The sequence below is a fragment of the Oncorhynchus tshawytscha genome, unplaced genomic scaffold (genome assembly GCF_018296145.1).
Source record: "Oncorhynchus tshawytscha isolate Ot180627B unplaced genomic scaffold, Otsh_v2.0 Un_contig_172_pilon_pilon, whole genome shotgun sequence".
In the NCBI taxonomy this organism is placed as follows: domain Eukaryota; kingdom Metazoa; phylum Chordata; class Actinopteri; order Salmoniformes; family Salmonidae; genus Oncorhynchus; species Oncorhynchus tshawytscha.
The window spans coordinates 165001-190390 of NW_024609701.1; the positions used below are offsets into that span (position 1 = coordinate 165001).

Genomic DNA, 25390 nt, shown 5'->3' on the forward strand with positions numbered 1-25390 from the left:
ATGTCCTGTCTCTCTCTGTTTCTCTCTTCCTCTTCCCTCTGTCTATATGTTTACCTGTCATGTCCTGTCTCTCTGTTTCTCTCTTCCTCCCTCTGTCTATATGTTTACCTGTCATGTCCTGTCTCTCTCTCTGTTTCTCTCTTCCTCCCTCTGTCTATATGTTTACCTGTCATGTCCTGTCTCTGTTTCTCTCTTCCTCCCTCTGTCTATATGTTTACCTGTCATGTCCTGTCTCTCTCTGTTTCTCTCTTCCTCCCTCTGTCTATATGTTTACCTGTCATGTCCTCTCTCTCTCTGTTTCTCTCTTCCTCCCTCTATATGTTTACCTGTCATGTCCTGTCTCTCTCTGTTTCTCTCTTCCTCCCTCTATATGTTTACCTGTCATGTCCTGTCTCTCTGTTTCTCTCTTCCTCCCTCTATATGTTTACCTGTCATGTCCTGTCTCTCTCTCTGTTTCTCTCTTCCTCCCTCTGTCTATATGTTTACCTGTCATGTCCTGTCTCTCTCTGTTTCTCTCTTCCTCCCTCTATATGTTTACCTGTCATGTCCTGTCTCTCTCTGTTTCTCTCTTCCTCCCTCTGTCTATATGTTTACCTGTCATGTCCTGTCTCTCTCTCTGTTTCTCTCTTCCTCCCTCTGTCTATATGTTTACCTGTCATGTCCTGTCTCTCTCTGTTTCTCTCTTCCTCCCTCTATATGTTTACCTGTCATGTCCTGTCTCTCTGTTTCTCTCTTCCTCCCTCTGTCTATATGTTTACCTGTCTCTGTTTCTCTCTTCCACAGACATGCAGAGCTCTGAGCATCTCTAACAGGCAGCACTCTGCGGAACCATGGACTCTTCTTCTTCTGAGTCCCAGTCCCAGGGCGACGGTGAGACAGCTCTGGTGAGTTCAAGCCCCACCCCTCCTCTCTTGGGCAGGGAAATGTCAACTCGCAGGAGCATCACGTCCCTTTTGCCTGGACTCAGGACTATTAGCTCTGGGCTTCTTGTCTTGTAAAGCCCAGTTATAAAGCCTTCGTCTTCTTCTGGTGCTCATGGTCCTGGAGGTCTTCCTCATTGGTGGCTTTGTCTTCTGTCATGTCGTTATCAGTGATGATAACAGGGGTGTGTTCAGGTCAGGGCTCTGTTTCTTAATGATGTCCTACGGTGCTCATGTTCCTAGCCTGCCACCGGCTTTGGCAGTCCCACACTGAGTCACGGTTTCAGGCACTTGTGCCGGACATTAAAGGTCGCTTAGCCTCTCACTTACATGCCTCGTGGGAATGCCAACAGCAGAGAGAGGAATATGAAGAGGTGAACGAATGATGAAAACGAAAACCTGGAGAAGATCAAACCTGTCTAGTCCTTTCACACTACACACCATGTCCACTTACACACTACACACCATGTCCACTTACACACTACACACCATGTCCACTTACACACTACACACCATGTCCACTTACACACTACACACTACACACCATGTCCACTTACACACTACACACCATGTCCACTTACACACTACACACCATGTCCACTTACACACTACACACCATGTCCACTTACACACTACACACCATGTCCACTTACACACTACACACCATGTCCACTTACACACTACACACCATGTCCACTTACACACTACACACCATGTCCACTTACACACTACACACCATGTCCACTTACACACTACACACCATGTCCACATACACACTACACACCATGTCCACTTACACACTACACACCATGTCCACTTACACACTACACACCATGTCCACTTACACAGCTATCCCCACAGCCTAGAAAAAGAGCTGTACCCACAGCGTAGAACACAGCTATACCCACAGCGTAGAACACAGCTATCCCCACAGCGTAGAACACAGCTATACCCACAGCGTAGAACACATGTACCCACAGCGTAGAACACAGCTATACCCACAGCCAGGAACACAGCTATACCCACAGCGTAGGAACACAGCTATACCCACAGCGTAGGAACACAGCTATACCCACAGCGTAGGAACACAGCTATACCCACAGCGTAGGAACACAGCTATACCCACAGCGTAGGAACACAGCTATACCCACAGCGTAGGAACACAGCTATACCCACAGCGTAGGAACACAGCTATACCCACAGCGTAGGAACACAGCTATACCCACAGCGTAGAACACAGCTATCCCCACAGCGTAGGAACACAGCTATACCCACAGCGTAGGAACACAGCTATACCCACAGCGTAGGAACACAGCTATACCCACAGCGTAGGAACACAGCTATACCCACAGCGTAGGAACACAGCTATACCCACAGCGTAGAACACAGCTATCCCCACAGCGTAGGAACACAGCTATACCCACAGCGTAGGAACACAGCTATACCCACAGCGTAGGAACACAGCTATACCCACAGTGTAGGAGCACAGCTATACCCACAGCGTAGGAACACAGCTATCCCCACAGCGTAGGAACACAGCTATACCCACAGCGTAGGAACACAGCTATCCCCACAGCGTAGGAACACAGCTATACCCACAGCGTAGGAACACAGCTATACCCACAGCGTAGGAACACAGCTATACCCACAGCGTAGGAACACAGCTATACCCACAGCGTAGGAACACAGCTATCCCCACAGCGTAGGAACACAGCTATACCCACAGCGTAGGAACACAGCTATACCCACAGCGTAGGAACACAGCTATACCCACAGCGTAGGAACACAGCTATACCCACAGCGTAGGAACACAGCTATACCCACAGCGTAGGAACACAGCTATACCCACAGCGTAGGAACACAGCTATACCCACAGCGTAGGAACACAGCTATCCCCACAGCGTAGGAACACAGCTATCCCCACAGCGTAGGAACACAGCTATACCCACAGCGTAGGAACACAGCTATACCCACAGCGTAGGAACACAGCTATACCCACAGCGTAGGAACACAGCTATACCCACAGCGTAGGAGCACAGCTATACCCACAGCGTAGGAACACAGCTATACACAGCTATACCCACAGCGTAGGAACACAGCTATACCCACAGCGTAGGAACACAGCTATCCCCACAGCGTAGGAACACAGCTATCCCCACAGCGTAGGAACACAGCTATCCCCACAGCGTAGGAACACAGCTATACCCACAGCGTAGGAACACAGCTATCCCCACAGCGTAGGAACACAGCTATACCCACAGCGTAGGAACACAGCTATCCCCACAGCTATACACATGCTGGCACATAAACACAAAATACACAAATACATGTTGTATCATCATTGACGATCACTCAAGTCCAGTATGAATGTCCTCCAGTATGAATGTCCTCCAGTATGAATGTCCTCCAGTATGAATGTCCTCCAGTATGAATGTCCTCCAGTATGAATGTCCTCCAGTATGATTGTCCTGCAGTATGATTGTCCTCCAGTATGATTGTCCTCCAGTATGATTGTCCTCCAGTATGATTGTCCTCCAGTATGATTGTCCTCCAGTATGATTGTCCTGCAGTATGATTGTCCTGCAGTATGATTGTCCTGCAGTATGATTGTCCTGCAGTATGATTGTCCTCCAGTATGATTGTCCTCCAGTATGATTGTCCTCCAGTATGATTGTCCTGCAGTATGATTGTCCTGCAGTATGATTGTCCTCCAGTATGATTGTCCTCCATGGGGACTTCTATGTGTGGGTCTTCAGAAGGCTGTAGAGGCTGAGCTGAGATCCTCAGGCTCTGTTACAATGTGTGAGTGATGGTTGTGATGATGATTGGCTCTTCCTGGTGTTGAGTCTGTCCTTGTGAACCTGCTGCTTGTTCTCTGTCAGAGCCCCAGGTGTTGCAAGTCACCCATAAACAGGGAGTGTCCCTCCCTCCCTCTGAGTCTCTCAGACAGTGTGCTCATTAAGATAGTACCCATATCAGGGACAAGCAAGCAGTTGATTGGTTCAATACTAATGAGGTTACAGGCTGAGTTTGGCCCTGAACAACTTCTTCCCTTAAAACCCTTCAGAAGAATCTCAATATCCAATGTTTGTTTTAGCGCAATGTTCGCAGAATTAAGGTTGTCATTTTGTTTTGTTTTTGAGCATTCTTTGTCTTTTTGGTCTTGTCTCCTTCGCTCCGTCTCTGCTGTGTGCACTGTGCACCTTCCCACTCCACAGACACCAACCCCCCTCCTCCTGCTGTGTGCACTGTGCACCTTCCCACTCCACAGACACCAACCCCCCTCCTCCTGCTGTGTGCACTGTGCACCTTCCCACTCCACAGACACCAATGCCCTTCCCCTCCTCCTGCTGTGTGCACTGTGCACCTTCCCACTCCACAGACACCAACCCCCTCCTCCTGCTGTGTGCACTGTGCACCTTCCCACTCCACAGACACCAACCCCCTCCTCCTGCTGTGTGCACTGTGCACCTTCCCACTCCACAGACACCAACCCCCTCCTCCTCCTGCTGTGTGCACTGTGCACCTTCCCACTCCACAGACACCAACCCCCTCCTCCTGCTGTGTGCACTGTGCACCTTCCCACTCCACAGACACCAACCCCCCTCCTCATGCTGTGTGTACTGTCACCTTCCCACTCCACAGACACCAAGTCACCCCCTCCTCCTTGCTGTGTGCACTGTGCACCTTCCCACTCCACAGACACCAACCCCCTCCTCATGCTGTGTGTACTGTCACCTTCCCACTCCACAGACACCAACCCCCTCCTCATGCTGTGTGTACTGTCACCTTCCCACTCCACAGACACCAACCCCCTCCTCATGCTGTGTGTACTGTCACCTTCCCACTCCACAGACACCAACCCCCTCCTCATGCTGTGTGTACTGTCACCTTCCCACTCCACAGACACCAACCCCCTCCTCATGCTGTGTGTACTGTCACCTTCCCACTCCACAGACACCAACCCCCTCCTCATGCTGTGTGTACTGTCACCTTCCCACTCCACAGACACCAACCCCTCCTCATGCTGTGTGTACTGTCACCTTCCCACTCCACAGACACCAAGCCCCTCCTCCTCATGCTGTGTGTACTGTCACCTTCCCACTCCACAGACACCAAGCCCCTCCTCCTCCTGCTGTGTGCACTGTCACCTTCCCACTCCACAGACACCAAGCCCCTCCTCCTCCTGCTGTGTGCACTGTGCAGCTTGCTACAATAAGTGAGTCATCATTTGTGGATGTGAGTTGTTAATGGTTCTGGGTACATAAAAGGTCATTTTCATCGACAGATCAGTGATCTGAATTCATTAGATTATTGCTGACTGTTTGAAATGCAATGTATTGACCTTTAATTGTGCAACAAGGCTTATCTATAGAGAACGTTTAAAACATCCAGATATATATCAGGAATCGGCCATACATGATTTTTAGCCCTTATCGCTCAGCCCTAAGCCTTCTGCTATTGGAGAAACATTATCTCAACTTAATCATAATCCTCATTGGCTTTTCTTGCAGCGGGTGTGAAGGCAATGAGCTCCAGATGAGTCCTGTGATGACAGAACAGGCCGTCTCTCAGGGGTGTCACACACTGGCATCAGTGGGATTATACAGTAACAGGACAAAGACCCTGTCTGAGCCTCCCGAGTGACGCAGCGGTCTAAGGCACCGGAGGCGTCACTACAGATCCGGGTTCCATCCCGGGCTGTGTTGCAGTCGGCCGTGACCGGGAGACTCATGAGGTGGCACACAATTGGCCCAGCGTCGTCCGGGTTAAGGGAGGGTTTGGCTGGCTGGGATGTCCTCGTCCCAGGCACCTCATCCCTTGTGGCGGCCGGGCTCCTGCACACTGACCTCGGTCGCCAGCTCTCCCGAATCTGTACGGGAGTTGCAGCGATGGGACAAGACTGTAACTACCGAAATTGGGGAGAAAAAGGGGTAAAAAGTACCCCTCCCAAAAAATAAATACTAAGACCCTGTCTTCGTCCCAAATGACACCCTATTCCCGATGGTGCAGTACTTTAGACCAGAACCCTATGGGCCAAAGTAGTGCACTATATAGGGAATAGGGTGCCATTTGGTGCATATATCCTTTCTATTCCTCTCAGCTAATGAGGGAGCAGGTTTGTCTTTAGTTGTTGGAATATTTCAGTGTGGGAATTCTCTGAATGGTCTCCCGAGACTACGATGCCGACGAAGTGCGTTCCTACGGTCCATAAATGACAAGCTGCTGTTGTGGCATGACTGCGCAAGACTCCCCAATGGGTTTATTGTGGATGGTGGTTCTTGCTGTTGTTTACTGAAACATGAGAGGGATTAGCAGCAAACACAATAACAAAGATCAGGGTAGCTGGGATTGGCTCCAACAACAGACAAATGATCTGCACAGTAAAGAACAGTTTATTGAAGGCTTTCAGTGGTCTGGGCTGGAGTCCAGTTTCTGACAGACCACTTTCAGCATCTTCTATTAAGTTGTTTCTCTTAGTCACTTATACTAGACCTGACACACACACACAAACACACACACACACAAAAACAATTCCATATACAGTGCCTTGCGAAAGTATTCGGCCCCCTTGAACTTTGCGACCTTTTGCCACATTTCAGGCTTCAAACATAAAGATATAAAACTGTATTTTTTGTGAAGAATCAACAACAAGTGGGACACAATCATGAAGTGGAACGACATTTATTGGATATTTCAAACTTTTTTAACAAATCAAAAACTGAAAAATTGGGCGTGCAAAATTATTCAGCCCCCTTAAGTTAATACTTTGTAGCGCCACCTTTTGCTGCGATTACAGCTGTAAGTCGCTTGGGGTATGTCTCTATCAGTTTTGCACATCGAGAGACTGAAGATTTTTCCCATTCCTCCTTGCAAAACAGCTCGAGCTCAGTGAGGTTGGATGGAGAGCATTTGTGAACAGCAGTTTTCAGTTCTTTCCACAGATTCTCGATTGGATTCAGGTCTGGACTTTGACTTGGCCATTCTAACACCTGGATATGTTTATTTTTGAACTATTCCATTGTAGATTTTGCTTTATGTTTTGGATCATTGTCTTGTTGGAAGACAAATCTCCGTCCCAGTCTCAGGTCTTTTGCAGACTCCATCAGGTTTTCTTCCAGAATGGTCCTGTATTTGGCTCCATCCATCTTCCCATCAATTTTAACCATCTTCCCTGTCCCTGCTGAAGAAAAGCAGGCCCAAACCATGATGCTGCCACCACCATGTTTGACAGTGGGGATGGTGTGTTCACGGTGATGAGCTGTGTTGCTTTTACGCCAAACATAACGTTTTGCATTGTTGCCAAAAAGTTCAATTTTGGTTTCATCTGACCAGAGCACCTTCTTCCACATGTTTGGTGTGTCTCCCTGGTGGCTTGTGGCAAACTTTAAATGACACTTTTTATGGATATCTTTAAGAAATGGCTTTCTTCTTGCACTCTTCCATAAAGGCCAGATTTGTGCAATATACGACTGATTGTTGTCCTATGGACAGAGTCTCCCACCTCAGCTGTAGATCTCTGCAGTTCATCCAGAGTGATCATGGGCCTCTTGGCTGCATCTCTGATCAGTCTTCTCCTTGTATGAGCTGAAAGTTTAGAGGGACGGCCAGGTCTTGGTAGATTTGCAGTGGTCTGATACTCCTTCCATTTTAATATTATCGCTTGCACAGTGCTCCTTGGGATGTTTAAAGCTTGGGAAATCTGTTTGTATCCAAATCCGGCTTTAAACTTCTTCACAACAGTATCTCGGACCTGCCTGGTGTGTTCCTTGTTCTTCATGATGCTCTCTGCGCTTTTAACGGACCTCTGAGACTATCACAGTGCAGGTGCATTTATACGGAGACTTGATTACACACAGGTGGATTGTATTTATCATCATTAGTCATTTAGGTCAACATTGGATCATTCAGAGATCCTCACTGAACTTCTGGAGAGAGTTTGCTGCACTGAAAGTAAAGGGGCTGAATAATTTTGCACGCCCAATTTTTCTGTCTTTGATTTGTTAAAAAAGTTTAGAATATGCAATAAATGTCGTTCCACTTCATGATTGTGTCCCACTTGTTGTTGATTCTTCACAAAAAAATACAGTTTTATATCTTTATGTTTGAAGCCTGAAATGTGGCAAAAGGTCGCAAAGTTCAAGGGGGCCGAATACTTTCGCAAGGCACTGTATATATGTGTGTGTGTGTGTGTATGTGTGTGTGTGTGTGTGTGTAGATAGATAGATAGATAGATAGATAGTGTAGATAGATAGATAGATAGATAGATAGATAGATAGATAGATAGATAGATAGAAGGGATTTGGGGGGTTTTCATCAGACTGCAACAGTCAAACTGAACGGACGGCGATGGGAAAAACATCTGATCTCTGATCTCTGATCCCATTCAGAGGTGTGTGTGTGTCAGAGCCTAATACCCAGCTGGCCTCCCTCAGGCAGTGTTATTACTGCTGAATGTCTCTCAGTCTAGGGATGCCTCCCTCAGGCAGTGTTATTACAGCTGAATGTCTCTCAGTCTAGGGATGCCTCCCTCAGGCAGTGTTATTACAGCTGAATGTCTCTCAGTCTAGGGATGCCTCCCTCAGGCAGTGTTATTACAGCTGAATGTCTCTCAGTCTAGGGATGCCTCCCTCAGGCAGTGTTATTACAGCTGAATGTCTCTCATTCTAGGGATGCCTCCCTCAGGCAGTGTTATTACAGCTGAATGTCTCTCATTCTAGGGATGCCTCCCTCAGGCAGTGTTATTACAGCTGAATGTCTCTCAGTCTAGGGATGCCTCCCTCAGGCAGTGTTATTACAGCTGAATGTCTCTCATTCTAGGGATGCCTCCCTCAGGCAGTGTTATTACAGCTGAATGTCTCTCAGTCTAGGGATGCCTCCCTCAGGCAGTGTTATTACAGCTGAATGTCTCTCATTCTAGGGATGCCTCCCTCAGGCAGTGTTATTACAGCTGAATGTCTCTCATTCTAGGGATGCCTCCCTCAGGCAGTGTTATTACAGCTGAATGTCTCTCATTCTAGGGATGCCTCCCTCAGGCAGTGTTATTACAGCTGAATGTCTCTCATTCTAGGGATGCCTCCCTCAGGCAGTGTTATTACAGCTGAATGTCTCTCATTCTAGGGATGCCTCCCTCAGGCAGTGTTATTACAGCTGAATGTCTCTCATTCTAGGGATGCCTCCCTCAGGCAGTGTTATTACAGCTGAATGTCTCTCATTCTAGGGATGCCTCCCTCAGGCAGTGTTATTACAGCTGAATGTCTCTCATTCTAGGGATGCCTCCCTCAGGCAGTGTTATTACAGCTGAATGTCTCTCATTCTAGGGATGCCTCCCTCAGGCAGTGTTATTACAGCTGAATGTCTTTCATTCTAGGGATGCCTCCCCAGGCAGTGTTATTACAGCTGAATGTCTCTCAGTCTAGGGATGCCTCCCTCAGGCAGTGTTATTACAGCTGAATGTCTCTCATTCTAGGGATGCCTCCCTCAGGCAGTGTTATTACAGCTGAATGTCTCTCAGTCTAGGGATGCCTCCCTCAGGCAGTGTTATTACAGCTGAATGTCTCTCAGTCTAGGGATGCCTCCCTCAGGCAGTGTTATTACAGCTGAAATAGGGATGCCTCCCTCAGGCAGTGTTATTACAGCTGAATGTCTCTCAGTCTAGGGATGCCTCCCTCAGGCAGTGTTATTACAGCTGAATGTCTCTCAGTCTAGGGATGCCTCCCTCAGGCAGTGTTATTACAGCTGAATGTCTCTCAGTCTAGGGATGCCTCCCTCAGGCAGTGTTATTACAGCTGAATGTCTCTCATTCTAGGGATGCCTCCCTCAGGCAGTGTTATTACAGCTGAATGTCTCTCATTCTAGGGATGCCTCCCTCAGGCAGTGTTATTACAGCTGAATGTCTCTCAGTCTAGGGATGCCTCCCTCAGGCAGTGTTATTACAGCTGAATGTCTCTCAGTCTAGGGATGCCTCCCTCAGGCAGTGTTATTACAGCTGAATGTCTCTCAGTCTAGGGATGCCTCCCTCAGGCAGTGTTATTACAGCTGAATGTCTCTCATTCTAGGGATGCCTCCCTCAGGCAGTGTTATTACAGCTGAATGTCTCTCATTCTAGGGATGCCTCCCTCAGGCAGTGTTATTACAGCTGAATGTCTCTCAGTCTAGGGATGCCTCCCTCAGGCAGTGTTATTACAGCTGAATGTCTCTCATTCTAGGGATGCCTCCCTCAGGCAGTGTTATTACAGCTGAATGTCTCTCAGTCTAGGGATGCCTCCTTCAGGCAGTGTTATTACAGCTGAATGTCTCTCAGTCTTGGGATGCCTCCCTCAGGCAGTGTTATTACAGCTGAATGTCTCTGTCTAGGGATGCCTCCCTCAGGCAGTGTTATTACAGCTGAATGTCTCTCATTCTAGGGATGCCTCCCTCAGGCAGTGTTATTACAGCTGAATGTCTCTCATTCTAGGGATGCCTCCCTCAGGCAGTGTTATTACAGCTGAATGTCTCTCAGTCTAGGGATGCCTGGTGTGGGCTGTCTCATGCTCTCCTAATACATCCTCTGTGAGCTTAGGCCCTTCTTTAGGAGCCGTATATCAAAGCCCCCCATAGTAGCAGAACTTTGAATGTCCTGTACGCTTCATAGCACTAAGATCATTTATGTCCATTGTAGGCAATGGATGAAAGACCATCTTAGTGACTCCAAGTTTTGGTTGAACAGTTCAGTAGATACCTGTTCCTACACTGCTGAGAGGTAGTGACTGTTAAGATAACACTGCTGAGAGGTAGAGACTGTTAAGATAACACTGACTGTTAAGATAACGCTGCTGAGAGGTAGAGACTGTTAAGATAATGCTGCTGAGAGGTAGTGACTGTTAAGATAATGCTGCTGAGAGGTAGTGACTGTTAAGATAACGCTGCTGAGAGGTAGTGACTGTTAAGATAACGCTGCTGAGAGGTAGTGACTGTTAAGGGAAGGTACTCACACCAGGCAGCCCACAATAACCACTGGTCTGTTTAAAAGAAGCTGACAGGTTTAGTTTTGTTCCTGTATTTCATGGGAATTTTCACAAGTTCACTGATCTGAGGTCAGTTCTGGGCGTGTGCTTGTACTCCTTTTGTGTGTCAGTACGAGTGATGTGAGGCCTTCTGGTTTGTTCAGGTCTTATCCCTTTACTGGTTGGACAACAGAGCAAATGCCAGTATCCTGTTTCTATGGACTTAGTGCATCAGACAGTCTGGATGTGTCCCTTTTTAGGGTGCCATCTGGGACGCAGTTTCCCTGTCAGTCTGTCAACTGTAATTATGATGAAGTTAGTGCTGGTCTGCTCTGCTCTGCTAGATTAATGGTTTCTGGACTCATCTCAGCTGGGCTGGTGGAGTCCTCTAGACGAATGGTATCTGGACTCATCTCAGCTGGGCTGGTAGAGTCCTCTAGACTAATGGTTTCTGGACTCATCTCAGCTGGGCTGGTAGAGTCCTCTAGACTAATGGTATCTGGACTCATCTCAGCTGAAAATGAGCCTCTGATCAGCCTCTGAGTATGAAATGTTTGTTTGTCTGGAGTTTAGTAGAGGCAATTCTCTGTCTTCTGTTGTCTCCTCCCTCAGCAGAGTGTGAGAAACCGGCTAGGTTTTGTGGCGGAGCAAATCAACTTTCTTTCTGCTTAGGCCTAACCCAGGCCCTGTGTCCCTCTTCACAGGAATCATGACCCTTCTCAGCAGGCTAGATTTATACTGTTCCAGTATTTTTCTATTTAACCTTTATTTAACTAGGCAAGTCAGTTAAGAACAAATTCTTATTTACAATGGCGGCCAAACCCGGACGACCCTGGGCCAATTGTGCGCCGCCCTATGGGACTCCCAATCACGGCCAGTTGTGATACAGCCTGGAATTGAACCAGGGTCTGTAGTGACACCTCTAGCACTGAGACACAGTGCCTTAGACCGCTGCACCACTCAGGAGCCCTGAAAGTATATTTGTGCAGGTGGTGAATGAGATTGTATAGCATCACATGCAGTTTCTTTTCTTCAACAGTGTACCTCACTGATTTCGATTTTTAGGGGTGGGATGTGAAATGTAGCTTGCTAGTGTTTTTACCACGAAATAAATATTTTGGAATTTATGCAAATGTTTCTGTCTAGCACCAGTCATTATGCTAGAATTTGCCTTACTGATGTAAAATGACATCTCTGGTACTTTTGAGACTGGGTTCCAACCTGGGTCTCCTGTGCATCACAACATTGTGTTAGCCCACTGAGCTGAAGCCACTAGACGACTGAAGGATGCTGGGAGGTCTTCAAGTTGAGCCAGTTATGGTCAATGGAGCGGCTTTTAAAGCTGATCACTTTTGGAGCGTTTATGTCCAGACCCAGTCTCTGGATGGCGGGTTTCCAAACCGCTCTCAAAACAACGTTTTGCAATATTGGTCCTTGGACGATACTTGCAGCCCGGTCTCAAAGGTGCAATTACCTTTCCTGAAATACACCTTGTGGAAGCAAACAGTAGCTATATCGCCTAGCGTTATTTAGCTCGTGTGGAAGGTCAGCAATAAGCCACTGAAGGAGTGCAAACATCTATTGAAGTGGCTGTCATCCCAACCACTTGTCTGACCCCTCTCACACCTTCTGTTCCTCTCTAGGCACAACCCACGCCAGATACAGGAAGTCATGCAGGCTTGTTGTTTCTATGGATGCATCACAAATGGCACCCTATTCCCTATATAGTGCACTACTTTGGACCAGGGCCCTATGGGATGCAGCCTGTGTCATCATGCCAGCTAGTGTTCAGCCTGGCCCTATGGGATGCAGCCTGTGTCATCATGCCAGCTAGTGTTCAGCCTGGCCCTATGTAGAAAAGTCTGAAAACAAAATGTGTCTTACAATAGCCCAGTTTTCTCCCATGTGATCACAATTAGATTATGTGGAATGTAGATGTTTTTTTTTGTCATATGACGCCTCCTGAAAAAATATGATGCCTCATTCTGTACCCTTGGAGTTTATCCCTGACTTCAAAACAGGGCCTTCAGTGTAACCCTGACTTCAAAACAGGGCCTTCAGTGTAAGCCTGACTTCAAAACAGGGCCTTCAGTGTAAGCCTGACTTCAAAACAGGGCCTTCAGTGTAAGCCTGACTTCAAAACAGGGCCTTCAGTGTAAGCCTGACTTCAAAACAGGGCCTTCAGTGTAAGCCTGACTTCAAAACAGGGCCTTCAGTGTAAGCCTGACTTCAAAACAGGGCCTTCAGTGTAAGCCTGACTTCAAAACAGGGCCTTCAGTGTAAGCCTGACTTCAAAACAGGGCCTTCAGTGTAACCCTGACTTCAAAACAGGGCCTTCAGTGTGGTCTGAAGCCCCTGACACCAGACCACGTTTGGCCATCTGTCACGTTAGGCCCTCTGTCACGTTAGGCCCTCTGTCACGTTAGGCCCTCTGTCACGTTAGGCCATCTGTCTATGCTCCTACTATCGGTCTCTTTTCTCCTTGAAATTCCGATCCCTTTAAAGAATAATAAAATAAAACAGGGCCTTCACTGTCCAAGTTACAGATTCACCATGGTTGAATCTGTCCACCGTACCTCTACCTGCTTCACTCGCTCCTCCAGAGGCTCGTCTAGACCAGCCCAAATGAATGGCCTTTCCTTTAACCCAGTTGGCACTCTTCCAAGTTCACTTCTTTTTTGGCTTTTTTAGTTGCCCCATTGATCACTTCATTGCAGGCAAATGAAAACGTATCGGGAGGAGAAGAGAGCCACACTGTCTTTGTGAAACCACTTAAGACATCGTCCCCTCCACGTCCCCTCATCGTCCCCTCATCGTCCTCTCCACGTCCCCTCATCGCCCCCTCCACGTCCCCTCATCGTCCCCTCATCGTCCCCCCATCTTAACTTGTTTTCCCAGCTGGGTCTTTGACTCAGCAACCGAGAAAACGGAAGCATTAATGAGGCTGAAGCGAGGCTGAACACCTAGTCGGGCCGGAATAACATGGTGATGGTCTGAGTCGGTTGTTGTGTGTCCATTGGTCGCTTGCTGGGGTGTTGGTTTTGCTTTTTGATGACTGGGGAAATCAGGTGGCTGCTGGCAGTTATTGGTGCAGAAAGGCTTGGAATGAACAGAGACACATGGTGTCTGAGACAGTGTTGTTTTGATTTGTGTGTGTGCATGAGTGGCAGCAAACCAACCGACAAAAGGGATACATTAGAGAGAATCAGAGTTACTGCGGGAAAACCAAAGGAGCTTTCTCAAAAGAGAGCTAGCATACACAGGAAGATAAAAGGAGGGAGAATAAACAAGGGGGAGAGAAGGAGGGGTGTGTGTGTACGAGAGAGTGAAAGACAGAACAGAATGCTCACCAGGGTAGCAGGAGAGAGAGAGAGAGAGAGAGAGAGAGGGAGGGACTTGTGCTCTCCAGCACGCTGTCTCTCGTTCCCTCTCCCCCTTCTCTCCAGTGTGTGTGAGAGAGCCCAGTTGTTGGTCGTACCAGGGCTAGTCCTGTCACGCAGCAGCAGCCACGTCACCGCCAGGCAGCCGTCACAAGGTATGAATTTCCTCTCCTCTCTCAGAGCAAAACTAACACTGCCTTTCTGTCAAAGAAACACAAGAAAGAACAGTGGGTGGAGGAGGTTGAAGCTTAGCGGAAGCTTTGGGTTGTCTTGGATTGATATGTCAGTGGGTGTGTTCCTCTGTTTTCTTTGTTTGCAGTTTGTATGCCACATACCAAGAATTGTAGTTCAATATCATTATTATTTTGCTACTGAACATGGGGAGTTGAGTTGTTCCACTGTATCTGCTTGTTTGTTGATGACTGTGTGGACACTGACTGCCTTCAGATCACAAACTTGGAAGAGTGCTCAGCTAGCCTAGGCATGCTAGTATGTGTACCCTGCTAGCATCTGAAGCTAACAGAGATACTATCCTGTCATCTCGACAGCACAGCTGTGCGCTAACAATGTTATCTGTGTTATCGTGTAGCAACGTTAGCATCACTCTGTTCAGTCCATTTCCTTTGTATGCTGTTGGGGAAATGCTGAATGGGGATTGCTGGGCTGAGAACTGATTGCCAAGAAGTTGTGGATTAATCATAGACTGAGCTTCCCTGTGGCTTGTTTACTAGCGAGGGTCATGGAAGCAAGGTAGAAACAGAGAGAGTATTATACCTTACAGAACTATCTATAAGACGAGATACTCCCAGGTACAAAGTATGTGGACCCCTGCTTGTCGAACATCTTATTTCAAAGTCATGGGCGTTAATATGGAGTTGTACCCCCCTTTGCTGCCACAGCAGCCTCCACTCTTCTGGGAAGGCTTTCCACTAGATGGTGGAACATTTGCTGCAATGACTGGCTTCCATTCCATCAAGAGTGTTAGTGAGTTCTGGTGCTGATGTTAGGCGATTAGGTCTGGTTCGCAGTCTGTGTTCCAATTCATCCCAAAGTTGTTCGATGGGGTTGAGCTCAGGGCTTTGTGCAGGCCAGTCAAGTTCATTCACACGATCTCGCTTTGTGTACGGGGGCATTGACATGCTGAAACAGGAAAGGGCCTTCCCCAAACTGTTGCCACAAAGTTGGAAGCACAAAATCGTCTAGAATGTCATTGTATACTGTAGTGTTAAGATGTCCCTTCACTGGAACTAAGGGGTCTAGAGTGAACCATGAAAAACAGCCCCAGACCATTATTCCTCCTCCACCAAACTTTACAATTAGCACTATGCATTCGGGCAGGTAGTGTTCTCCTGGCATCCACCAAACCCAGATTCGTCTGTCAGACTGCCAGATGGTGAAGTGTGATTCATCACTCCAGAGAACGGGTTTCCACTGCTCCAGCGAGCTTTATACCACTCCAGCCGACACTTGGCATTGCACATGGTGATCTTAGGCTTGTGTACGGCTGCTCGACTATGGAACCCATTTCATGAAGCTCCCGACAAACCGTTATTTTGCTGACGTTGCTTCCAGAGGCAGTTTGGAACTTGGTAGTGAGTGTTGCATCCAATGGCGATGCCACGTTGAAAGGCCTACCAATGACGGCCTACCAAAAGGCAAAAGGGGATCACAACAAGAGAGACAACACTACATAAAGAGAGACTTAAGACAACAACATAGCAAGGCAGCAACACATGACAACACAGTATGGTAGCAACACAACATCATAATAACATGGTAGCAGCACAACACATGGTACAGTCATTATTGGACACAGACAACAGCACAAAGGGCAAGAAGGTAGAGACAACAATACATCACTCAAAGCAGCCACAACAGTATGGGCCATTCTACTGTCAATGGTTGTCTATGGAGATTGCGTGGCTGTGTGCTCAATTTTAGACACCTGTCAGCAACGGTGTGGCTGAAATAGCCGAATCCACTAATTTGAAGGGTTGTCCACATAGTTCTGGAACGTATCTAGAAGACTGACACAGAGTAAATAATCAGTTACTTTATAAGGAGTTTATCACCACGAGGAAGTAGTTTTGGGGTCTCCGTTACTCACAAATTCCGTTCATTAGTGCTTTCCCAGCAATGGCTGCTGCTAAGACCCAACCGGGAGGTAGTTTTAACTCAGCAGAGACATTGGTTACCTTCAAAATGTCACCCTATTCCCAATATAGTGCCCTACTTTTGACCGGTGTCTATAGGCACTATGTAGGGAATAGGGTGTCATTTAGGTACCATTGAACAGTCTGGGTCTGAGTGTGTGTCATCAGATTGTTAGCAGTAGGCCGGTTGCACTGTGTACATTGATTGGGAGCGTAAGGGGATTGGTCAAATGACTCTTCTTCTCTGAGAGTAGGGTGTCTTTGGATTGGGTGACAGCACTGGCAGCGCTTTTACTGACCAATAGGGTTATAACGGTGACCTGGCAGAGCTCTTACTGACCAGTAGGATTGTAACGGTGACCTGGCAGAGCTCTTGCTGACCAATAGGGTTGTAACGGTGACCTGGCAGAGCTCTTGCTGACCAATAGGATTGTAACGGTGACAAGGCAGAGCTCTTGCTGACCAATAGGGTTGTAACGGTGACCTGGCAGAGCTCTTGCTGACCAATAGGATTGTAACGGTGACCTGGCAGAGCTCTTGCTGACCAATAGGGTTGTAACGGGCTTCTGAAACCATTTTGAAGTCCTACAGAAATGTCCAGAGGAAATGTGTCCTCTGCTGAAGCTGGATGGGTGGTACTTTAACTGAAAGTCTATATAGCAGTTTAGGACTTTATATTGATTCCTATCTTGTGTTAACTCTGCAAAGCCACAACTGCTTCGTCTATAAGCACTCCTCTACATTCAGCTAAAGGGGGTACTATGTGCAAGACAGAAACAGGTGGTGAGATGGGGTTTTGGTGTGAAGTTTCCTGTCTGATGTTTCCAGCTACGTCAGGCCTTTTGTTGTGAGAGTTAACAATCAAACCAATCATCAGAAAGAACCGAGAACCAAGGGGATAGAATCAGGAAGCCTTTGACGGATATCAAGCCATTATCTCAGTTTGCATTTGATATGAGCTTGAATGCGAGCAGAGGAAGCTCAACAGTCCAGAGGTGATAACCTGTCAAAATGTCCATATCGTCATAGACACCTGAATCCAGGCCTTGTTCTATTGTTCACATCCCTTCTGTCATACCCTCTATCATCCCCCTGTCATTCCCTCTGTCATCCATGGCTGTTCATCCTCTTTTCAACCTCCTCTAGTTCTTCCTCCCTCATCTCTCTCTTATCGCTACAGCCCCTCCCATCACCCTCTACCTCCAGGGTGGACGTGTCTGTCATCTCCAGACTGTCATTGAGCCTCTCCCTCCGAACCCCCAGTATTGGACCCCCAGCAGAGCTGAAACTCTAGTCTATTTTGGGTCTGAGACGGTCCACCTGGGAGGTTGTTCTCCCTCTTTGAGGTCCCTCCAGGAAATGGCGAGGCTGTCTCACTAGGTGGCGGATTAAGGTAAAGTTGCCCCTATATGCTGATCTTGGGTCAGTTTTGCATTTCCCCCACACTTGGTTAATGTTAGGATTGGGGAGTGGGGAAGCTGATCCAAGATCTGTACCTAGGGGGAACTTCACCTCAGAGCCTCACCAGGCACCCTATGGCGGCGGGTGTTGATCTGAAGACACCACCCTCCGCTCGTCCCTCATAAAAGATGGAACACCGGAGGAGGAACTGACCCCCGTCTCACAGGGAGGGATATTCTATACATTGGCCTCTTGGTCTCCCCTTCCACCTTCGTGTTCATCATACACCATACGGAAGAAAACGTACTGAAACAGGGAGGGACTACCTGAACTTCTCCAATAAGAAACGTTCCTTTTCGTTTCCTGTTGCAAACTGTTTTCAAGCATTCTCCGCTGCCTGCACTAATAAACACAACCCTGAACAAGAGGCCTGACATATTTAGGTTCATTTCAGATATAAGAAAAGAGACATTTGTGGTTTGTTAGCTGGCGTGTACTAGATTAGCCTGGTTTTCCTGGAGCTACTGTGTCTGTTTGTGGGTTTCCTGCTCCACCATGTTGGGCTGACTTCGCTTCCTCCACCGCCTTGTCCCAGTTGCTCTGAGGTCAACGATAACATGCCTCTGTCTGCAATCTGATAAACACTGTTCCAAGCTAGGAATACTTCCCAGATAACTGTGTCCTCACTATTTGGCCATGCTAGTAAGTGCAGTCCCTAACAGTAACTCATAACTCCTGTGCTTGGTAGCATTGGCCATTTAGTGATTGACACCCACAGCCCGTGAAACACGGACAACACCTCTCGGCCGAGGCACCATGACCTAAATCTATCACCCTGGGAAGCAGGTCGATGATGCATCACCTCCTCCGCAAGGCGGTTTCAGGCACATCCCCAATTTCCACTTTGCCAGCATCCCTCCCTGTTGGCGTGAGGCCTTAATATCCAGTTCATCTCTGTCTCCCTCCTCAGAGTAGACGGTGTGGAGCTCTCTGCTCGCTCTCCACGGCGTGTCCCCTGTGTGATAGCTCTCCTCTGGGTTATCAGACGTGTGGAGTGAGATTGTTGCTGACACCTCACCACCGACCATCAGTTCTCTCTTACGGCCATGAGCAGTCCCAGGTTGCATCTGAAATTCCCTTCTGCACCCTATTCCCTTCTGTCTAGAGCCCCATGGCCCCTGGCCATAAGTAGTGCACTACGTGAGGAATAGGGTGCGATTTGAGATTAAGTACTACTTCCATCACCTCCGTGCCAACACCTATCTGTCTCTTTCTGGCCCTGCCTGGACTTCCTGTGTAGGCCTGTCCCCACAGTCAGGAAGCTCTTCTCAACGTTTTAAGGTGAGCTCCCACTTCTGGACTTTCTCAGTGAGAGATTATTCAAATTCGACAGGAGTTCAATGAGTCAGCGCTTGTCGACATTTCAAGTCAACTTTTCTAACTTGTTTTGTTCCTCACCATTGTGTGGGACGTTGAAATGTCATTTGATATAATGGTACAGTACCGCCATGTCCAGTCAAAGTCAAACAGAATTGTTTTTACTTTGTCCTTAGTTGTGTTTTGTCTATTGTGTTTGTTGACTGGTGCTTGGCTCTGGTGGTGGCTGTGGACAGTATCTTGGCTGTGGACAGTATCTTGGCTGGGTGTCGGTGACTCTGAGGGCCTCCCTGTCACATGTGTTGAGTGCTTTTATTTATGGGGGCTGTCAGTGCTTTTCTACACCGGCTGTAAATCAGGAGAGTAGCCCTTCCCCCTGCTCAGTGGCCAAGCCAGCCTGAGTCAGACCCTCAAGCCTCCTCTCTCCAGGCTCCAGCCCTCCTCTCCCCAGGCTCCAGCCCTCCTCTCCCCAGGCTCCAGCCCTCCTCTCCCCAGGCTCCAGCCCTCCTCTCCCCAGGCTCCAGCCCTCCTCTCTCCAGGCTCCAGCCCTCCTCTCCCCAGGCTCCAGCCCTCCTCTCCCCAGGCTCCAGCCCTCCTCTCCCCAGGCTCCAGCCCCCTCCCCAGGCTCTCCCCAGGCTCCAGCCCTCCTCTCCCCAGGCTCCAGCCCTCCTCTCCCCAGGCTCCAGCCCTCCCTCTCCCCCCCAGGCTCCAGCCCTCCTCTCCCCAGGCCCCAGCCCTCCTCTCCCCAGGCCCCAGCCCTCCTCTCCCCAGGCCCCAGCCCTCCTCTCCCCAGGCCCCAGCCCTCCTCTCCCCAGGCCCCAGCCCTCCTCTCCCCAGGCCCCAGCCCTCCTCTCCCCAGGCCCCAGCCCTCCTCTCCCCAGGCTCCAGCCCTCCTCTCCCCCCAGCCCCCTCCTCTCCCCAGGCCCCAGCCCTCCTCTCCCCTCCCCAGCCCTCCTCTCCCCAGGCCCCAGCCCTCCTCTCCCCAGGCCAGCCCTCCTCTCCCCAGGCCCCAGCCCTCCTCTCCCCAGGCCCCAGCCCTCCTCTCCCCAGGCCCCAGCCCTCCTCTCCCCAGGCCCCAGCCCTCCTCTCCCCAGGCCCCAGCCCTCCTCTCCCCAGGCTCCAGCCCTCCTCTCCCCAGGCTCCAGCCCTCCTCTCCCCAGGCTCCAGCCCTCCTCTCCCCAGGCTCCAGCCCTCCTCTCCCCAGGCCCCAGCCCTCCTCTCCCCAGGCCCCAGCCTGAAGAGAAAACGTCCCTTACTTTAATGCTTGCTCTTCCACTGGTTTCATACTGTAAAGCACTGCAGAGAAAGATAGGTGTGTGCGCACAAGGGTAGAGAGATCATTGGATAGTGGATGCACTTCTGTATCTCCAAACCTTTCCAAATCACTATTATCTGGCTTTAGAGTTCGCCTTGACTATATTGACCTCTAACTTTAGAGGTCAGTTTAGCCTTTTAGACGTTCCCTGCCTTCTAGGCTTTAAAAAAATCCCTGCCCTTTTGTACCTGCTGACATAAATGGTTAGTCTGGTGGTGTTGACCAGGCTTGATGTAAGTGGTTAGTCTGGTGGTGTTGACCAGGCTTGATGTAAATGGTTAGTCTGGTGGTGTTGACCAGGCTTGATGTAAATGGTTAGTCTGGTGGTGTTGACCAGGCTTGATGTAAATGGTTAGTCTGGTGGTGTTGACCAGGCTTGATGTAAATGGTTAGTCTGGTGGTGTTGACCAGGCTTGATGTAAATGGTTAGTCTGGTGATGTTGACCAGGCTTGATTTAAATGGTTAGTCTGGTGGTGTTGACCAGGTTTGATGTAAATGGTTAGTCTGGTGGTGTTGACCAGGCTTGATGTAAATGGTTAGTCTGGTGGTGTTGACCAGGCTTGATGTAAATGGTTAGTCTGGTGGTGTTGACCAGGCTTGATGTAAATGGTTAGTCTGGTGGTGTTGACCAGGCTTGATGTAAATGGTTAGTCTGGTGGTGTTGACCAGGCTTGATGTAAATGGTTAGTCTGGTGGTGTTGACCAGGCTTGATGTAAATGGTTAGTCTGGTGGTGTTGACCAGGCTTGATGTAAATGGTTAGTCTGGTGGTGTTGACCAGGCTCCAATGCCTCTCCTGCCTTACTGCGGTGCCAGAGTGTTGACTTTGCAGTCGTGTGGATCGCTGACCCATGTGGATCCATTTGTCTAATGTTTGACAGAGAAGCTTCTTGAGTGTTTTTTCACGAGGCTGACAGCGGTAGTCTGGAAAGCACATGAACCTGCTGAGGGAGGGGTTTTGACTAGCGTTTAACTAGCGACCTCAGGCACAGTCTGTCTGCTTTGTTTGGCCTTCTGAGGTCGTTACCACAGCTCTAAATGTCCTGTTAGACCACATACACAGAATGGTCCTGGGAGGTGTTCACGGGGCCGTAAGTATCATGCTTCTTACAGTAGAAGAGCTGATCTAGGATCAGGTGCCTCCTGTCTACTGAGTGCAAACTTGAACGTTGTGAAAATTCTGTGCAACTTCCGGTGCACCTTTACTGTGAACACTGAGGCTGTACCCTCTTTAATCTACTTGTCTTTCAGACAAGGAGGTGAGTAAAAATGTTGTTTGATGCAAGAAACCACTTTACAAATTAAAATATATTTATATTCCCATACCATTATTCCAAATTCTACTACCTTTTGCTTATTGGCTACTTAGCTCATTCAAGACCGTCTCAAAACACTTCCCCTTTTAACACATACAAAACAGTCCAGTTCATAGTGAGTGGCACAGATCCATATATGGCAATGGCTATTTGCATGTAGGCCTACTGCAGTTCTGGTTGGTTATGTCGCACAGGTCTATGTAGACTAAGGGCCTGAGCCATACTGCAATAGAATCCTACTCCAATGCACTCTCCCTACAACTAAATCTCTTGCACAGTTAATTTTGCATGCTAAGTCTTGCATATTTATTTATTTTTTTCTGAATATTACATTGAAAGTGACTAATTGCATTGATTCGATCACATTTCCCACAGTATAGCGAAACGTTGACAGTGTTAACTAAAGGGGAATATAATAAGATGCCATTTGGGAAGGAGTCTTGCTGCTTTGATGGGGTGTGTTTTCAGGCTCCGTTGCCAGCGTTCCATCACGCCCAAGTGGGCATGGAGAGACAAAGGAAGCACCACAGGAAGCAGTGGAAAGTGGTCAGGACTCTGAGCAAAGGATCCTGGGATAGATAGGGTCGATAGGCCCCCAACCAACATGGCGTTCAGAACATTCAATCGGAGCGGGCGGTGGAAACCTGACCAGCAGAGCCACGGGAATGTACATCAATCTAACACTCTCACCCGCTGGCACTCTCCAGTCCCGAAGAAACCACTCTCTCGCTCTCTCTCACATGACTCCTACAATCTCCCAGAAAATATAGCATGCTCTCAATGTTATTTATAACACCGAGGACATTAACCGCGACAATAACAAGCTATTTTGACTTTGGCGAGCAGCACCGCTACTGATTAACCAAATGAAAGACACTTTGTCAGAAATGTCTTTCTACAAGCCACATCAGGACGAGTCCTTCAGATGGTTTCCATGTGTTCGATAATGTTGCGATCCCTCCATTCCAGACATCATTATGAGCTGTCCTCCCCTCAACAGCCTCTGAAAGCAGAACACTAACAACAAGTACAAGCTGTGCTGCTGGCCTTATTGCCTCCTTGTCCAGGAATGTTTACAGGAAGTTCATTACACATTAATGACACGAACCCAGAGGGGAACACTATCTGGCTGCAGGCATGTGATGACTGAGTCCTCCATTCAGAGGCATGAGAAAAGCCAGGGCCTCTGGTGTTTCCAGCCACTCAGAAACTAAAGCACATGACCATTTTTATTAGAACCTCTTCTTTCATGTGATTTTAGAGGTGTTTAGGGACATTTTGGAATGAGAGAGACAGGAAGTGAACCAAGCCTTTCTGTGAGCCATACCGCCTTGTTAGGTATCCCTGCTCTGGATAGGGTACACGCTAGCTGTTGAGTGAAAATACTGATCTTGGGTCAGTTTTGCATTTTCCCCACTTATGGTTAAGGTTCGAATTGGGGGAGAGGACACTGATCCTAGATCTGTACCTAAGAGAAACTTAAAACCAGAGCATGCACAGTAATGGTGCCTGATAAACATCTGACAAATTACTTGTTTAGTTTCCTTGATCCTGGATGAGCCCCAAATATGTTACGGCCCAAGTTATCTACGTTACAATACATGAACCACACAACAAACCATTGGCCGATATGAAGAAACGCCACACAACCCTGGCTGAGTAAGATGGATGCTCCTCTGACTTTGCTCCCACACACACACACACTTTCTTCCCTGGAGGGACTCACACACCGTTAACTTGTACACAGCCCCTGGGAGGAAGAGTAGCCATGCCCTATCACTCTCACTGGGCTCTGCCGTAGCAAACAGCTGCTGATGACTCTGCAGTCTGCTGGTTGTAGCATTCTGTGTTGCTAGCGAACCCCGCACCTCTAGCTCTTCATTTGACCTACCCTGCACCTCTAGCGCTTCATTTGACCTACCCCTCACCTCTAGCGCTTCATTTGACCTACCCCTTACCTCTAGCACTTCATTTGACCTACCCCTCATCCATAGCGCTTCATTTGACCTACTCCTCACCTCTAAAGCTTCATTTGACCTACCCCTCACCTCTAAAGCTTCATTTGACCTACCCCTCACCTCTAAAGCTTCATTTGACCTACCCCTCACCTCTAGCGCTTCATTTGACCTACCCCTCATCCATAGCGCTTCATTTGACCTACTCCTCACCTCTAAAGCTTCATTTGACCTACCCCTCACCTCTAAAGCTTCATTTGACCTACCCCTCACCTCTAAAGCTTCATTTGACCTACTCCTCACCTCTAAAGCTTCATTTGACCTACCCCTCACCTCTAAAGCTTCATTTGACCTACCTTCCTACAGAGAAGAACTAGAAATGTTCCTTCCGTTTCTCTCTTTTTCTCTCGCTTTTCTTCTGTCTCCCTTTTTCATCCTATTCCCAGTGTTTCTTCTGACCAGGCCCATATATAAATAGTGCAGTATATAGGAGATATGGTGCATCCTGGGCCACTGTTGATGAAAGTGAGGGGTGTGTCATTGGACGGTCCGCTGTGGGTAGTCTAAGACGATTATACAATGGCTTTGTCCCAAATGCCACACTATTCCCTACAAAGTGCACTATATAGGAAGGAAATCAGGTGGGACGTATCAATCCTTAGATTAGATCAACATTATCATCCCATCAGGGGGTCAAATAAAAAAACTAAAGACACAATACATAATGACTGAATGATGGACAATAACATTCATATGAATAGTGCAATAGGCCACATCACTCCAAGTGTACATCACCATTGTTGACATCACCATTGTGACATCACCATTGTTGACATCACCATTGTTGACATCACCATTGTTGACCTCGCTCTATTGTTTACCTCACTCTATTGTTTACCTCGCTCTATTGTTTACATCGCTCTATTGTTTACCTCGCTCTATTGTTTACCTCACTCTATTGTTTACCTCACTCTATTGTTTACATTGCTCTATTGTTTACATCACTCTATTGTTTACCTCGCTCTATTGTTTACATCGCTCTATTGTTTACCTCGCTCTATTGTTTACCTCGCTCTATTGTTTACATTGCTCTATTGTTTACCTCTCTATTGTTTTACTCTATTGTTTACATCACTCTATTGTTTACCTCGCTCTATTGTTTACCTCACTCTATTGTTTACCTCACTCTATTGTTTTACGCTCTATTGTTTTACATTGCTATATTGTTTACCACACACTATTGTTTACCTCGCTCTATTGGAAATCAGGTGGGACTCTCAATTGTTTAGATCAACATTGTTTCCCATCATTGTTTAAATCGCTCTAATTGTTTACAATACATATTGTTGAATGATTGGACAATCACTCTATTGTTTACATTCATATGAATAGTGCAATGTTTACATGCTCTATTGTTTACATCACCATTGTTTACCTCGCTCTATTGTTTACATCGCTCTATTGTTTACATCGCTCTATTGTTTATATCGCTCTATTGTTTACCTCACTCCGTGTTTACCTCACTCTATTGTTTACCTCGCTCTATTGTTTATATCACTCTATTGTTTACCTCACTCTATTGTTTAC

The 25390-nt window shown here is 47.9% G+C and overlaps 1 protein-coding gene across 8 annotated transcripts in view; it reads left to right on the plus strand.

The window, feature by feature from the left end:
• Window positions 1-25390, plus strand: part of osbpl8 (oxysterol binding protein-like 8) — a 150205-nt gene that overhangs the window by 33880 nt on the left and 90935 nt on the right. For 2 of the 8 annotated variants that reach the window (XM_042317072.1, XM_042317071.1), the window contains one exon: window positions 784-884. In XM_042317072.1, coding sequence (XP_042173006.1) covers window positions 831-884 — 54 coding nt within the window. In that variant the 5' untranslated portion in view covers window positions 784-830. Of the gene's footprint in view, window positions 1-777; window positions 885-14301; window positions 14442-25390 lie in introns of those variants that run through there. The other 6 variants (XM_042317067.1, XM_042317070.1, XM_042317073.1 and 3 more) reach the window with 5 other exon arrangements.